The sequence below is a fragment of the Vitis riparia genome, chromosome 8, assembly GCF_004353265.1.
Source record: "Vitis riparia cultivar Riparia Gloire de Montpellier isolate 1030 chromosome 8, EGFV_Vit.rip_1.0, whole genome shotgun sequence".
NCBI lineage: Eukaryota > Viridiplantae > Streptophyta > Magnoliopsida > Vitales > Vitaceae > Vitis > Vitis riparia.
The window spans coordinates 19,207,651-19,225,841 of NC_048438.1; the positions used below are offsets into that span (position 1 = coordinate 19,207,651).

General features: G+C 35.7%; 1 protein-coding gene across 1 annotated transcript; it reads right to left on the reverse strand.

Annotated features, from left to right (window-relative positions):
* Positions 1 to 156: 156 nt before the first annotated feature.
* LOC117920878 (DNA gyrase subunit B, chloroplastic/mitochondrial-like) lies at positions 157 to 17,437 on the reverse strand. Its single transcript, XM_034838550.1, has 21 exons — positions 17,226 to 17,437; positions 16,646 to 16,790; positions 15,316 to 15,396; positions 15,097 to 15,210; positions 14,061 to 14,117; positions 9,783 to 9,884; positions 9,136 to 9,286; positions 8,930 to 9,006; positions 8,297 to 8,407; positions 8,122 to 8,192; positions 7,635 to 7,776; positions 5,801 to 5,899; positions 5,529 to 5,657; positions 5,274 to 5,388; positions 4,056 to 4,123; positions 2,998 to 3,111; positions 2,805 to 2,921; positions 2,624 to 2,677; positions 2,421 to 2,526; positions 1,373 to 1,503; positions 157 to 566 (listed from the first exon to the last, which is right to left on the reverse strand). Exons 1-21 carry the CDS (start codon positions 17,336 to 17,338, stop codon positions 498 to 500), a joined length of 2,166 nt encoding a protein of 721 aa, XP_034694441.1. The 5' UTR covers positions 17,339 to 17,437; the 3' UTR covers positions 157 to 497.
* Positions 17,438 to 18,191: the final 754 nt, after the last annotated feature.

Here is an 18,191-nt window from a genome sequence, read left to right on the forward strand (position 1 = left end):
TAAAGATTAAATAATTTTAAATTACATAAGTTGCTAACTAATTTTAATTATATTTAATTTTCTTTGAAATATTTTATAGAACAACCAAACATAAAAAAATAATTTTCCTTAGCATTTTTTTCTTTTCTTTGTACTTTCTAGGAACCAAACATAACCTTAACTAATATTTGCTAATTCAATTATTTAATTTAACTTGTGAACAACTAGTGCCACCACTTGGTAATCCAAGGAAAACTCAAAACATCATATACTATACAAGGAATACTGCAAAGATGTGCCACAAAACATCCCTCCTCTAATTCCCAAAAATACACGTTACCATATATTATCATAACTATCTGAACAGCAATGGTAAAAACAGTCCCCAAGTAGACAGCTACCAGGAGTTAAATCACAAGGAAATTTGCAGGTGCACCAAATAAGGCCCTTTCCACTTGGGTTCACCTGTGTCCTACGTTGTACTGTGTTAAAATTTGGCCCCTTCTACAAAATTGTCCTCATATATCCAATTGGTCCAGCTTCATTGTGCTAGCAGACTTCTGTATAAGTTCCTTACGAAAATCAACCTAAAACAGAAAATCAAAGTGAGATAAACGGGAAGATCTTGGAATCCTCACAACCAGGCATGAGAATGATGAAAAATCAGAATATGTCCTGGGTGCATACAAGCTGAGAAGTGCATGAATTTTGAACTTTATTAAGGCTATGTTTGGTACCCAAAAAAATTGAGGGAAAGAGAATAAAGGAAAGGAGAAAGAAAGAAAATGTAAGGAAAATAAAAATTAGATTTAAAGTTAATAAATTATTTTTATATGCTATTTCAAATTCATTTCATATATTTTTTTTCTGTAAAGATTATAATTTTAAAATGTATAAATTTCTAAATAATTTTAATTATATTTTATTTTCTTTTATATTTTTCATACATAAGTCAAATATAAGAAAATCATTTTCCTTAATATTTTCTGGAACCAAACATAACCTAAATCACTGACAGATGTTGTGTTTGACAGCAGATGTAAAAGAAAAGGTGCCAAAATTTCAATTGAGCTGGCTCCAGATCGATCAATTGACTGAATTCAGATGATTTTGAACAAATTATATTGCCTAAACCTGGGATGTTCACATATCTGGAATACTTACTCAACCTAGTCATGAAATCTTAACATACAACATCAGTTCCCAGAATCTATGAAATAGGTTGGACAAGAAAATAAAGTGGCAAATATAGCACCCCATCAAATTGTTAATGATTGTGAATGAAATTGATGGAACTTGAACTCCTCACAAGTTAAATATCCTATCTACATAATATATACATATATATGAGAACAGATAAGTAACAAAATAAAAGGCCAAATGTTTTTCTTACCCGAGCACCCATCAGTGAGGAGAAGACAACATTTGCTTCTGCAGCATCCTCAACAACCAATTGCTTCAGCAGCCTTCTCTCGGGATCCATTGTTGTTTCCCAAAGTTGTACAGGCATCATCTCCCCCAAGCCTGGATTGCACCCACATAAATTAACATTAGAGCCTCAGAACAAAGATTTAACATTATGATATATGGACATGTAATTCCACATTCAGTTCCCTATGGGGTTTGTTAATTGGTAGCCTAGACTTAGCAGTAATATCATATAATTCTAGATAAAATTGTTCATAAATTAGCAAGCATGTTTGTATGCTCATACAGGGACAGTATAAATGTGCAATTTGCTGAGGTTCATCAATCACTAGTTATACAGGGATGGTTTAAGTGAGTATCTAGGGAATTCTGAAGGTTCATTGTGCTTGCAGGATAGAATTAATCACTAGTTAAACAGAGTCTAGGGGGATGAGTTGCTAACACAGACTTTTGCTCATCCAATTGGTTGCTCATCCCATCCTTGTCATAGCTTTCTCTCATAGCAATTGGTAACTTATAAAGGGATACTACCTTATTTTTGAACTTCTCTCTGAAAGATTTCAGTGCCATTTGCAGAGAGGCAGGAATTGGCTTGGTATACACACCTCATCAAGTGTATGAAAAATCCTAGCTAGTACTGCATGCATACTATTGGAACATTTCCAAATTTTCTTGTCCATCAGGACACATGAAGTCTATTTTAAACTTGAGTGCCTACATTGAATGCTAAGACAAGTTGGAGGGTCTCCCAGCTTAAAAAAAAACAGAAAATATGAATCTCTGAGTATATTGAAATCATATCTACAAGGAACAATTAAATAATGTTCATTTGGTATATGTTTATCCTGGCACTATGACAATATATAGGGGCATCTACATGTAGAGTTGGATAGGAAAATACATGCCCAATGCACTATCATGTCAGCTCATACATATGCCATGCTAGTGGAGTCATCTGTGATTTGTGAAGATGAACGTGCCAGTAACAAGAAGAGTTAAATTTTCCATCTTACCTTTGAACCTCTGAATGCTGTATGATGCATTTGGAGGAAAGGAATGCTGAAGTTGTTTAAGTTCTGCATCATCATAGCAATAATGTACTTGTTTTCCCCTCTCAACCTGCTCATTTTAGCAAAGAAAACCCCTAAGAGATGCTTATGAGTTGTGCGATTATCCAGACAGATTATTTTTAAGCCTGTCAAAGCTGAAGGTAAACCTTGAAAAGGGGTGGAACACCAACATAAATACAGCCTTCATCAAATAAAGCTCTCTGAAAGCAAGAAAAACAGCATAAATTATATTATTTTTCGAACTAAGTAAACATTTGAAGAAACTTTGACTTATTTATCTTTTTGTTCACATAAATGATTTTAGAGACAATTCTCCCCAATATCTACCTGATATCTAAAGAAAAAAGTCAACAGCAGAGTTCGAATATGAGCACCATCCACATCAGCATCTGTTAAGATGATGATTTTATGATAACGGAGAGCTTCCTTTTTAAAATCCTCTCCCTGAAACCAGGAAGATAGAATAAGCTGTACTGTTCACCAAAAAAACAAAAACCTAAGGAACAAAAAATGAGTTAACCTTTACTCCAAGTCCCAGACCAAGAATTAGATTTTGAATCTCTTCACTCTTGTACATTGCTGCTTCATCCTTTCTTTCAATGTTCAAAATTTTACCCCTCAGAGGGAGAATAGCCTGCACCACCATGTTTCTATGATCAAATTTCTACAGCAATCCTGAACAACTTTACATTTTTCCATAGTTAAGAGCACCAATGATTAAGGTAAAAAAAAGAATCACTATGAAAAGGACACATGTTATGATTAGAAATTTATCAAGCTCCAACAACCAGAAATTTATACAAAATTGGATCTGATCTGCAGTTTAATAAATATGGCAACAGCAACTTAGTTATACAAGTGAGCATGTCAATATGTTGACATGGAAACATAGACTATATTCTATAAGCCTACAACAAGCATGCGTTGGAAGTCATCCTAGACGTTTCTACTGCTGCTTGTGGATCAACAAAGAATGAATCACAAAATCAAGACAAAGCTAGAAGACTACATACAATAGCTGACATAATGAATGATAAGTATATTGAGCGTGTTGTGTCATCTTAGGAACAAGAAATTCACTGCAACAAAAGTAGAAAGAAAATAACACAAGTATCACTATAATTTACGATAATCAAAGCAAGAGCTTTAGGCATCCTCCAGTCAGAAATTTAGCAACATTGTTTACAAGGATATGGCTAAAATTTTTATAAGTCGGACTTTTCTGAAGGCAATCACAACAATCTCTTCCACTCTAGCAGTTTTGGTGAACTAGGACATACAATGATGGTAAAAAATACCAAGTTTATGCATGAGGTGAACTTGTGACATGGCTTGGTATAGCTAGCAACCTTTCACACCAACAGCACCTAAAAGCAAGAAGAGTTTTTCCCCAAAACCATAAAACAACACCTAAATTAACTGATTACATCTCAAATCGAAGCATATCTAACTAATAAAAGTTAAATTTCCATCAAGAAAGAAAGCCCTGGAAAGAAATGAAATTTTGGCAGCTACTGCTTTAATAAGCTTCAATCATTACTCTTGGCCATCTGCAAACCAGTCAAGTTAAAATTTCACCTGAAAGCGCCTATCACGACCTTGTTTTGCACTTCCACCAGCTGAATCTCCTTCAACAATAAATATTTCTGCAAATTTGACAAAAAAAAAAAAAAAAAAACAGCAACAGTAAAACATCCATCCCGATAAGACATCACAATATTCCAAAGAGCCAAATCCTTGCTTTTAAGAGAGCCGTATGCATGGTTATTAGTATCAAAGGGTACACCAAATATATGGAGCAAAACATATCTATCATGCAAATGAAAAAGATATGAATTGCCTTGTGATTGCAAGATGCAATGTGTCATGTATCATAGCGTGCGGTACAGCATGCAGGTTTCAATAGGTTTGTAAGACTTTTTCTGTCTTCTATTTTCCCCCAAAAGAGGCTTGAGAAGATATTCTTCATCATATCACTTGGTAGTGATCACAATAGGGTTCAACACCCCGTTTTTTGTTTTCCCAAAATAAAATATAAGCTTATCGCAGTTGAAGGCATACACTTTGTGATGCACCTGCAGATCCTACTGGTGTGATACATTGCACCCTATTATAAGGTTTAAATGCCTTTTTCTGCTTTTATATTTAAAGGAAAAAGAGTATGTACACTGAAATGCCCCAGATTGCAGACTGGACAGCCATTATTTTGTTCTCTCTTTTGTTTTTGTCAAAAAGTTATAGTGGTCTTTTAATGTGTTTTAGGTTTAAACCCCCCAACCTAATCAAGCCTCATTAATGTCTTTCACTTGAGATTGAATTATTTAGTGCAACTTAGGCTATATATTGTCAAAAATCATGAACCTGTGCTTGTGTACGGAAAATACAACTCAACCCAAACCATCATACATGTCACGATAATTCCACATGCAAATACATCAGAAGTAGCACAATTATAAAGCATACCAGAAAGAGCATATTTGTTTAGGAATTGAATGTTAGGTAGTAAAAAAAGTTGTACTGCATTGGCTACACTGGAATTTCCAGATTTGCAACAAACAGAAAAAGACCGGAGATTTTCAACAGACTCAGTGTCATGCAATTCAAGCCCAACAAGTAACAGGTAGATCCAAATGCATACGACTGCATAGAGAGATGGCTGAATTTTACATACGATCATTATAGAAATATTTTACAACCTTAGCCTCGAGTTAATGCAGTGCTATGAAGCTTAAATAACAAGGTTCAAGCAAGAAGAAGCAAAACATACTAGTTCAAGCAAGAAAAAGCAAGATATACCAGATTCTTCAGGATTTGTGGATGAGCAATCAGCTAGCTTGCCTGGAAGGGATGATGATTTCAAGACACTCTTTTGTCTAACCAATTCCCTTGCTCTCTTTGCTGCCAGAGCTGCCTAATTAGGAAAAGAAAAGACATTATCAGTGTAAATATGCATCAGTCCATGGATAGAGTCCTTGAAGAGAGCAACTTAAATTAGTCCTAGGATTATTGAAACAAAGTAACATTATAACTTATGAGCTATGAGAAGGGTACCTTGAGAGCATTTAGAGATTTGGAAAGAATCAAATCAAGAACATCTGGATGCAACTCCAAGTACTCAGTAAGAAACTCTTGAACAGTCTGATCAACCACTTTGCGCACCTCTGGATTTCCTAACCTTGTCTTCCAATAATAATATAAGTGGCAGAATGGTAAGCTATCAGCCATAAAAAGAAAAGGGAAGAGAAAGTTTCAATTTTGAGCCAGCTAGAGAATTGTTGATGACCCAAAAAATCAATTCATGTACACAATGCTAAACACAATACCTTCGTCTGTCCTTCAAATTCTGGATTTGGAACTTTTACTGAGATAACACATGTTAATCCCTCTCTTACATGTTCGCCACTTAAAGTAATATCCTTCTCCTGAATGAAACAAAACAAACTTTTACTGCTGAAAGTTACTACTGCTTCCACTCATTTTTTATTCAAATTTAAATACGAGTTCATCAAGACTAAGAAAATAGCTTAAACATTATTATTCTGATATGAACCATGTGATGCTCAGCAACACACTATCTATTTAATGAAAATTATTATGGAAAATATCTAAAATAGCCCACCAAAGATAATGTCTATCTAATCTCCAAGAAATTTCTCAATTATTCTTGTAGCACCTAACCTGAAGCCACAAATCATATCAAGAAAACCCAATAGCATAGATGTAACTTTACATTTAAAAGGGGTTATGACTTAGTAAAAGGACATTTTTTTCGTAGATTTAAGACAATTAATTTAGTAGTTTTTGGTTTGTAAGAGTTATGCAGAGATGTAAGGGGAGAAATTGAATATCAGTTATTATTTTTCTTTAGATTTTCAACATCGAGTGTGTGATTGTCATTTTAGGTTTGGTAGCAATAAGTTGTCATCTATTGATACATTTACTACAACAGCATAACAAACAGAACATGGTGAGATTAAATTGCCAAGACATGACTGGACCAAATCTGGACAATGTAAAACAAAACTGAACCAACTGTGCGTGTTACAGTCACTCGATAGAAGGACTGAGCTTCCAACAGAGGGGGGATGGGGAGGTGTTGGAAGGCAGACAAATTTTGGAGGTATGATGTGCTGTTGCATTTCCAAATGCTGGTGATGATACTTTTAAATGGTGAGGCCATGGCAGTGACAAAGCATTCTGGCCACAGTGCAAAATAAATATGAACTGTCTTCCTCTGCTTATATAGATGGTTTAAGGTTAGTTTCTCTACATGTCCCTTTCTGGAACTTTCCTTTGATGGACTGCATATGCCCCTCCCTTATGCAAGGACCCTATTCCAATAGTGCCATGTGTATGATTCTTTAACATCTTGCACATAGTGACAGCATGCGTCTTCCATAGCAAACAACTGTTGGCACTTGTCCGCCATTTTTCCCTTGTACACTAGTGAGAGCTTCTTCTGAAAGAAGAAGACCAAAGAGTCTTTCATGCAAAACAAGACCCAGCTTGTATTACACTTCTTGTCTTTGATAATAGATCCATTTAGTTTTTGTCAAGTCTAACCTAGACCAACCCAACCCTGTGTGGCAACCTACTAGGTTTGCATCCCTGTGATCCAAAATAGAAGGATTATTAAAACATCCTTTGGTTTAGTTCTCCCCAAAAAAAGCAAGTAAAATTTAAATCACTCATAATGCTAACTCATAAAAAACTAATAATGGTAGCTTAAGTTTAGATCCATTGACTACAGCATCAATTACAAATTGAAGTACCCATATGAGCAACAAGAGAAGATGTCTTTGAATGGAGATAGACATACCAAACATCAATCCCTTTTTTTTCAACCTCAGTTATTTTCTTTAATGATTATTTGCTTTTACAATAACATATTTCTAAGTCAATTCCAACTGGTCCAACAATTGAACCGGCAATCTAATGTCCCAATCACCTGAGCAGGGACTATAAAAATAACCCCTTTATGCAAGAAGAAAGAAAAAATAGTCATCATTTTGACAATCAACAATAAGTAAATAATCTTACAGGTTAGAGAGAATAAATGAGACTCAAAGACTGATGTATAAGAAATTAAAAAAGAAAAAACATAGTTGATGAAAATGGAAAGAAAACTTAACTAACAGTATGCTAGGATGAGTGTACCTTAATAATCTTCGACTTCTTCCCAAGGTTATTGAGAGTTCTTGTCAAAGAAGCCTTCATACCATCGATATGAGTACCCCCATCAATTGTGCGTATGCTATTAGCATATCCCAGCATAGTATCTGAATATGCATCTGAGCACCTAATAACAAATGCATTAAACAAGAAAATTCAATTCAATGGTCTAGTCAAGGAAGGTTGTCAGTTTTGAGTATGATAGTTGTATTAAATATTTCCATGCAAAACAAGTATAGTTGGAATTAGACATCTATAGCCTGTAAATGCTTTCTCTGATTTCAATAGTCCTAAATGAAAAACCCATCCATGCAAGTGCATCAAGCAGTGTGCGAATAAATGAAGAACCACTCATTTAGTGGTTTTTGAGTTATTTGGTATATTAACAATAAGCATGTTCCATATTTGAGAAAAGGAACAGAAAAATAAAAATAAAAAATCAGAATATGCAAATGAGAGAGAACTGCCGTACCATTGAAGAGCTACATCAATTGATATTCCATCTGCTACTTTTCTGAAACCAACCACATCATGAACTGGTTTCTGGATTAGGAAAATGTCAGTCCCTATCTGGAAACAAAACAAAACAAAAAAGAAAGGGGCACTACAACACCAACAAAAGGGAAGAGGACATAAGACATGAGTACCTTATCAGTATTTAACCATCTCACATACTCAACTAATCCTCCAGCATAGCAGTATTCATTATATTGATTCTTCTCTGGATCTTTATCCTCTTTCCTAAGAGTGATTGCAAGCTGTAAAAGTCAAGCCGGAGGAGATAGTAAGTTCTAGAGCACAAAAATACTGAACTTCTGGATTCCAACCAAATCAAGAGAATGAAACATCATTGAAAGAAACTGGTTAGCGTTAATAAAGCTAATCAGACAATAGGCTAATGTCTACAGGAGACAGATTGCTTCCTTCTGTGAAGGGAGAATCAATTATTTTCACATGAAAAAAATTATTGTTGTTAAATGGCTGACTGTTAAGTTCCTATTCTCCAGAACCTGCCACAAACTAGGTAGTTGGAACCACTCATTATAAAACTGTAGGTGGTTTGAGATTTATCATCATGAGACCTAGGTTGCATGCCCTTTGTTGGACAATCTTTAATCCATTGTTTTCCTATTAAAAAAAAAAAAAAATCACTTTGCAGCCTATAGGACTCCAAAATGTGGTTAGAAGAACACCATTCTATTCCAGCAATGTTTTGCTAGAAGCACTAAGAGGATTAGAAAAATACATTAAAGCATGTAGAGCAATGCACGTGACTTCACCTCAGGGTTTAGAAAAGCAAGCTCCCTAATTCGTCCAGCTATTGTGTTGTAGTCAAACTGAATTTCAGTAGTGAATACTGCATAAAGAGTTGATGGTCAGACAAAAGACATGAAAATCTCCTACTTTAAAAATCATTCGAAATATTGGGAATGAAGCATAAACATAACCATCACATATATGTGCAGTCTAGATTGTCGAGAAACACCTTCTTTATCAGGCCAAAACCTGATGTGTGTCCCCTGGAGATCAGTTGATTCAGTTGGAAGCACGCGATGTGTTAGAGATGTTACAGGCTTTCCACGGGAATATTTCTGCTGGTATTCCATTCCGTCACGCCAGACAGTAACTTCTAATGCCTGTGAACCAAGAAAATCCCAAATTACAGGATTCAAAATGATTGTGAATTCCCAGGGCCAAAGAAACTCAAAATAAAGATAATAGCAAGGCATAAAATGTTGTGAAGCTAAACTATCAAAAGCTTAATGGATGATTTGAGACATGCAATGCAACCATATACCATAAAATGTTGAGGCATGGTAGAGACACAATTTGCTGGTTAAAAAGGACAGCTCAAAACTAGCTCAACTACCATTGCAAAAAGGAACTAGGGAGGCTATTATGCGGGGGAGGGGTGTTGGCACCTGCCTTGGGATAGAGGACATGAAATGACTCCTACACTAAGCTAATATAAAGTAAATAAGTATGTAGCCAGTCCTGAAATTCAACTGTCAGAAAAAAGGACTCAAATCTCCTCAAATAGCAGGGAAAAAAATTAGAGGGAACCACAAATACAGCAATCCAAAATCACAAGAGAATACAACAAACAATGTTTTATGAGATAAAAGTGAACACCTCTGACAAGGCATTAACAACAGATAAGCCCACACCATGTAGTCCACCAGATACACTATAACCACTACTGGCACCACCAAATTTGCCACCTGCATGTAAGACCTGCAGATTTTGTTGATCATAAATAATTTTGCACAAAAAAAAAAAAAAAAAAAAAAAAACGTCTTAATAAGCAATATTGGTATTGAAACACATTGAAAATGCAAAGGAAAATGGTAGTTGACTGCCACAATTTTTACCATGAAGTAATCTAGCAAATGGTGACTGGTGATAGAAAACAGGATGTTGATAAGACAATATTTGTTACCAAAGAAATTATTGAATATTTCTCATAGATTAATAGGTGGTAAAAGTGACCATCAAAAGGTGGTGCAAATAACATTGTCCAATACAATTTTCATCTAAGAAACCATTGAGCATTCCTCTCATCCTTTTGTAAACCTTTGGTGTATGAATAGAGTTAATACAATATTGTTAATTTTGTCTAGAGCTTTTTGAGACCTAAGGAATGGCTCAATAAGAAGGAAGATGCTAGTTTGGTGCAGATTTAGGTAGAAAAGGTCAAAGGAAAGGTGATTAGTAAGGTGCTGGAAAGGGGTCAAGACTTCTCATCCTAGATCAGGTCTGGCAAGAAAGGCCTTGCCTTGCTGTTAGAAGGGACAGGGGCTTGATGTGATAATAATGATCAGAAATCTTATAAGAAAGAATGGATGGAGGGAGGAAGGGACTACAAGCTGGAGCTGTGTAGCAATATAGCAGGTAGATTCCTGCTGTGTTCTGTATTTTCAATGGAAGAGAAGAGGTTCACTCTTGTTTTCCTAGAACGTAGGAGAATTCCAAGAGGTTGGATGATACTGGCCAAAAAGTTGAGAAGTTTAGGAGGAGGTCCTCTTCAAAAGACTGGGCAGGTGGCTCAAGTGGATAGCCTCCAAATGTGGGAGAATGGGGAGGGATCCCTTAGCATTGGTATTTCTTATGTAGAGATGATGGGTAGCAGTTAGGGTGAGGTGGCTGAAGTAGTGTAGATTCAAATAAGAATGGAGGAAATCAACGAAAATATGAAACACCTTCAGCGGTGCCTTGTGCAAGTAGATGGGGTGGTTTCTCAAATAAGGTCTCAAACCTATTTTCGTTGAAAACATGGGCAATGCTTAATGGGCACTTGAAGGGGAACATCCACTTGGCTTTGATGGGTGGTTCTAGTATTTTATTCAACTTCGAGAAGGTCAATAATGCTGAAAATGTGTTGCAGTCAAGTATGAGAAAACTCGTCTGCATCTAGGGAGCTGGGTTCCAGAAGCTACTTGTTTCAAGGATAGGATTTGTGCCTAAGAATTGCAGGTGACAGTAGGAACATTGCTAATTCACTTGTGGGGGTCATGTGACTGTGGATGACAACACAACCCATTGCCGCAATATTAGTAGGCCAAGATCAATATAATAAGATCCAATGGGAGAAAGGTTCTGACTGCACTACATGTGGTAGTGGGGCTTTTGAGTTTCTCTATTCACCTTTGGAGGGCAATTCCTTTGTGGATGATTTTGTTGAACCCAAGAGTATTTAGAGAGGGCTAGAAGTTAGAGAATGAGTGGAGGTGCCTCGATGTGCAAGAGGGAGCATGGCCATGGTTGGCGAGAGACTTGATAATAGAGAAGAACACATGTTGCTCTTGGGACCAAAGCCACTTGCAAAAGGTGTGGCAGGCCCAACTTTTACATCACTATACAATTAGGTGGGGAGTGGGTTGGTCAGCATGCACAACAAGGGAGAGGTTGTGTTGGAGGGTCATATGGATCTCAACATTAACTCTATAAGGGACATGGCTAAGTTAGCCCAATTGATTTGGGGTTAATAGATTAACCTTCATAGCCAAGTGAAGCCCATTGCGTTACACTAGGCTTAAGTGACATAGGCCATTTGTGTTTAAGAGATGGAAGGCTCTCTAATGGATCATGTGTAGATGGGCTAGCTAAAGTTTCTTGTAGTTCACCCAATCTTCATCTCAAAGTGGGTTGGGTTAAAGACACTTCGAGCAAGTCTAATACTACCATTAAAGTTAAAAGAGAAGAAAACCCAAAGCAATTTCTAGAGTCCTCTTCTCTATGGTGTGAGAGGTCGCAACAAGGCTTTCATTGTTGACCCCCATGTGTCGATGCTGCACTAGGATCAGAGGAGAGAGTGTCCAACCTACCAACCTTTTCTGGTTAAAGCCATTTGTTTCAAAGGTACAACTTTCTATTTTGGTTCTTTGTTGAGGGGTAGGCTTCCTTCTTCTTTGTCTCCTTCTCCTTCTTAGGTTAGATACATTCTGTAACTGAGCTGTTGAGTCAAAGGTGGGAACTTTTGCTGTCAGCATCCTATTTAAGAGGGAGCATTGGAAGTTGGAAAGCTTGGTCAACCATAAGAATGAAAGGGCTTATGAGAGGACAGTTGGGACCAAACTCATGTTGTATGATGAAGCTAAAAAAATATTTTCTTGAAATGTTAAAAGGGCTAATGATAGGAGAAGTGAAAGATAATAAAGTCATTAATAAGGTCCCAAAGGGCAAATCTAATTTGTTTACAAGAAACCAAGGTGCAACAAATGTTTGTGCAGATGGTGAAAAGCCTAGGAGTGGAAGATTCTTGATATGGGGAGTGGTGGATGCCAAAGGATTGAATGTTGGAATTAATCAGTATGGAAGTGAGAGTGTTCTTTATTTCTTGTCAATTCAGAAACTACAAAGATAGTTTTATCTAGGTCTCCTCAAGGGCCTACAAGCCAATCCAAAGGGGAGAGTAAGTGTCATAAAAAATCTTTAGGATGATCCTTAGTGTTTAGGAGAGGATGCAACGTGGTCAAATTCCTTGGAGAAAGGATAAATTGCCATTGAGTGTCTTCTAGTATGATGCACTTTTTGGAAGTCATAGAGCACCGAACAGTGGACCTTTCACCTAGTGTGGTGAAAAGAATTTTCAATCTTCAAGGCTTGACCACTTTCTAGTGTCAAATGATTGGGAGAATCATTTTTTCAGCCTAATCAGAGTATTTTACCTAAATTGGTCTTTAGATCATTCCCTTATAGTTCTAAATGGTGGTAGGATGAGTAGGGGTAAATCTCCTTTTAACTTCCGACACAATCTCACTAATTTAGAAATTGAACTTCTTGAAAGACTCGTGACTTCAATCACTTAAGTGCACTTGTCTCTTTCCACAGTAGATTCAAGAGTTTGGCCCCAATCCTCTTTTAGTTTATTCTCAGTAAAATCCTTTTTCATGGTCTTATTCAAGTCTTGAAATCCAATCTTGTTCCTTCCGGTTAATTTTGTTTGGAAATCAAAAGCCCCTTCAAAAGTCAAAACTTTTGCTTGGTTAGTATACAAGAGGGTAAATACCAATGAGATGCTACAGGTGAGAAGACCTTACAAATTTCTTAGTCCTCATTGGTACATTTTATGCAAAGAGAGTGAAGAATCAATTAACCATCTTTTTCTACATTGCCCAATAACATTGGGGCTTTGGCATAAGCTCTTCAGGGTAGCTAATATGGATTGGGTTATGATGATTATCTCATTTAGAGGATTGGGGAATTCAGTCATAGTAATCTACCATCTACTAAAATGAATCTTGAATTCCCTTTCCTTAACAATTTAATAATCTTGAGCATGAAGGAGATAAGGAGGAGCAGGAGGCAAAGGATGAGAAGGGTATAACATGAAATCCAGATTGCCATCAAGTTACACAACTCTGCTTTTTTCTTGCACCCCTTCCAATGCATAAAAAACTCTTATCCAACTATCTAACAACAAAGCATTCCATCAAAGAGGTAACAATAACATGACAATTTTTAGAAATTAAATACTGCAAAAGAAAACTAAGCAAAGAGGTTATACTATTTTTCTAAAATTGTTATATCATGTCATGCAATTAAAGCTTTTTTTAAAATAAATAAATGAAATGCTATGGCATTACATAATAGAAATGGAAATGATTAGCACAACTATGCAGTTCTATAGATCCCACAATCTTTAATGCACAATTTATAAGGATATGTGGTAAAAAAAATGCTCAGATTATATTTTATTGTAAGATGTTTAAAGAATGAGACTGCAACCTGTCAAGTATTGTTCAGAGTGAAATCAAATCCATGTAATCTGGAAGAAATATGTAGCGATTTAAAAAAGACATGATCATCAATTTTATTTTTTTCCTTTTTTGATAGGCAATAGAAGGGAATACATTAAAAGCCTTGGGAAAGGCACAAAACAAACAGATATGATTATCTATGCAATAATACCGTCAATACAGTCTCCAAGGAAGATTTCTTCGTGACTGGATGCAACTCAGTCGGAATCTGCAAAGAATGTGTTTAACATGGAAGCAAGTGAAGATAGTGGCAAAAACATATTGATATAGGTTGCATAAATGAACTTGTGATTGATAAGAAACGACTGCAAAATAAAATGTACCTGAAATGAATAACAATTAAGTGGGTAATCAGAAAGCAATGCAGCTATGCATTTCATTTATTTTTTCTTTAAATAGAGACAAATTTTAGAAGATGCAGTTGGAAAATTGTGTCATAAATTTCGAAGAAACACCAAGTCAAAGGAAGAAAAAAGAGCTCGAGATAACATCCAAATCATGTTGACAGTGGGCATATTTTATCCTTATCAAGGTGCACAAGACAATAGTCTCCAAAACTTTTATCTGTCAAGGTTGTAGTGAGAAAGGTGACATTAATCTAACTCATAAAAAGAGCATTGAGATTGTGTCAAGACTACATACAACAGATCACCGCACATAAAGATATCATAACAAAATGATTCAACATTGATAAAAATTTAAAATATCCCTGCATGCCTCTGTTTACATATTGCACTGCAGAAACTAAGAAAAATGGTGCCATATTAACAATATATACAGAATGATGTGGGAAATATGGAAGGATTCCGAGGTTGTATTTGGACATATACTGGGTAATGTGGAAGCATTTTGAACCTTCCATGGACAGCTCAACTGGCAGGCTACTTGGGAATGGGAGTTCCCAGATTTGAGTGTCGAGCTTACCCAATCCCTAGTCTCTTAGGGTAGGGATTGCATACTTAAGGTTTTCCCCAGTTCTATTAAGTGGGTCTGGTGGGTTCCACGTATTAAAAATAAAATAATAAAATAAAATGATAAAAAAATAAAGAGGCATGAATATATGTCCAAATCAGGAGATGCAAAATACCAGCTCTGAAGAAATCATCATGTTCTTTCACTACAAAACTTACAGTAAAGACAAATCCAATTTTCCTACACAAGTATAGAGGTAGAGAGAAGGTCCATACCCCACGCCCGTTATCAGTGATGCTTACAGAATCATCAGCAAGTAAAACAACGTCTACCTTTGAAGCAAATCCAGCTTGAGCCTCATCAATGGCATTATCCAATATTTCATAAACCTAAAGGAAAGCATAGTCGATAAATTCAGCAACAAGTTTTCAGCTGAGATGATTTCAAAATTAGAACAAATGCCACAAAAACCAATGTTAAAGGAAATAATATACCAAATGGTGCAAACCACGAAGTCCAGTGCTTCCAATATACATTCCTGGCCTTTTCCTGACAGGGTCTAGGCCTTCCAATACCTAATTATATCAGACAAGCATCAGAGCAACAATCTAGGACTAAGTTAATAAAGACCTCGTGAACCAAAAAATAAAATAAAGAAATTTCAAGCCATTTTGAAAAAATTATAAGCCCTGTGCATTGTATAACATGCTGACAAATACGGCTAAGAAATGTGATTTCAGAAAAGTTCCATGCAAAACCACATTATCTCTGTTATTTTGATGTGTATTAATGTAATGGTTAATAATAGAGAACTTTTTTCATTTTTACTTTTAAAAACCCTTCTCTATTTTCATGATAGTTTGAAGATATAACAGAAATTATGCAAAGTGTTTTATGCAATTCCTGCTTATTGAACCCATCAAAAGATTGAGACAATGTGCTGTCTAAAAGGTTTTTTTTTTTTTTTTTTTTTGATAGGCAAGTGTGCTGTCTAAAAGATATGCCAACTCAAAAGTGTTAGTTGTAGACACAGCTCAATACTTTCCCTTTGCACTAAGATTTGGACATTCTGCAACATGTACTACCCCCTTCCACCCAATGCTAAAACCCCAAATTTTCTTTCTTTTCATTTTCCCAATTTTCTATGCTACCAAATAGATGGTACCAGTTTGTGAAGTATAATAATTGGCAGAAGGATTTGTACTAATGACAGTGTTTTCATTTATCTGTTAAGAAAGAACGCAAGATCGCATTGACCCTTCACTGTTAAGAATGTCCTTTTCAAATGGGGTTTTGATTGAGAAATCTGAGGGGATTTAGTACTGGGAAGAGTGATAGATTGAGTCTTGACATTATTATTCTAATCAGTGCATTGAGGATGCCCTCACTGGATTGGTAAAAGAACCTTCCGAGAAAGATGGGATAACAATTTATCCTGTGCAAAGTTTTCCAAATGCCAAGTTTTCCTCGGGGTTTTGCGCAGGAATTCGCCACAGGAAATCACCAAATATTCATGCTATTTGCAATATATCATTTAATTATATAACATTATAACTACTGCCAAAAACACTTCTATATAATTTCTCTTAATAGTAATGAAATAAACGAGAACTTTATCCCAAAGAGATAATTTCAAGAACTGATAAAAAATAAAAAATAAATAAAAAAGGAAAAAGGAGAATAATAACTTACAATCAATAAACAAGTAAATGAAATTCAATTGAAACCACCAAAACGACTTCAGACAATTTAAGATGATTTTCGAAAGACAACGACCAAAATAAACAAATAGCTTAATGGGAAAGGATACATGAACTGTTTTACCTGAATCTGTTCAGACCCGTAAGCTTTAGAACTTGTACTTTCCTGAAAAGCGTCAGTAGCAATGCTGGACGACATAAAAGCCCTCGGCGAAGCAGCATTCCGAATCAAAAAATGATTCGAGACCCTTCTCAATTGAAAACCAACCCTAAAAGAAGAAGAACAAGAACAATCGTCTGAGACGTGTATCACTGATTCAAATCCTAAACCCGTTTGGTTGCCGAAACGCTAACAGAACTTTTTTTTTTTTTTTTTTTTTGAAAATAGAAACATAATAAGCAAGATTCATGAATTCGTTCATTTTCCTTTTCCTGATCCTTCTGTCATGAAATAAAATAAAAAGTTTTAAAAAATGAGGGTATCAAGCAAGACCCATCATTTTCCTTCACTTTCTTGGAAACTAAACAGAAACACACTCTACTTCTCTCCGCTCTATTGTAAAACGAAGATAAATCAAGAAAAAGAAAGACCAAAGAGTTCATTTCCATTTACTTTCTTGGCACACAAACAGAAAGCAAGAAAGTAACTCATACTAGACCACTTTCTCGGAATTTAAACAGAGCCGAAGAGAAAAGATCGAAACCTAGGTTTGAAAAAGAGAACAGAAGAAGTGAGAGAATGCATGGACGAGTGGGTGTAAAAACGAGAGGCCATCATTCTGAGAGGAAGATAAGGCGGTCTCAGCCGCAACGCCATACGAGGATTGAAAGCCAAAATCAAAGAGAAGATAGGGTTGTGTTTCTTGATCTCTTCAGCTCAGCTCTCCCGCCTCTTCTCGTGTCTCTGTATTTGGGTTTATTGGGCTATAAAAGAAACAGATAATCCCTTTCTGAGGTGCTTTGTTTTCTCAGATATACATCTATGTTTTCCCGTTTTTTTCTTTTTCTGGGCTTTGGTTTTCAAAAACCCTAAAGATGTTGGGCTTTTATTTTTTGAAACTCAGTGTCTTCGAATTTGGGCTTGGTGTATGGGCTTTGGTAACCTTAACTTGTATTTTTTTATTTTTTAAAATAACTTTTATACTTAATATATTATTTTTAATTATTATTGTAATTATTTTTTTAAATAATTTTTAGAAAATAAGTGAAAATAATTAAAAAAAAATATTATTAAATTTTTGGTTATCATCCATGCTTCTTTGTTGCTCTATCTTTTATAATCCTATTTGATAATTATTTTTCAAAAGAAACGGACGAAAATAAACAGATAGCTTAACAGGAAAAGTAGAATCTGTTCAAACCGTGGAGCTTTTAGAGCTTGTACTATCCTGGATCAGAAAATGACTCGAGATCCTTCTCAATCGGAAACAAACCCTAAAAAAATTGAAGAACAAGAACAATTGTCTGAGATGTGAATCACCGGTTCAATCCCTAAACCTAATTTTTTTGAAAAATAAAAACATGATAAACAGCAAGTAAGAGATATCGTTTTCTTGGAAACCAAACAGAAGTCAAGAACACGATGTACTTCATTCCTGCTTCTTGTAAACCAAACAGACACCGAGAAAAAGAAAGAAATACTGTGCATTGCAAAAGAGGAAAGATCACAA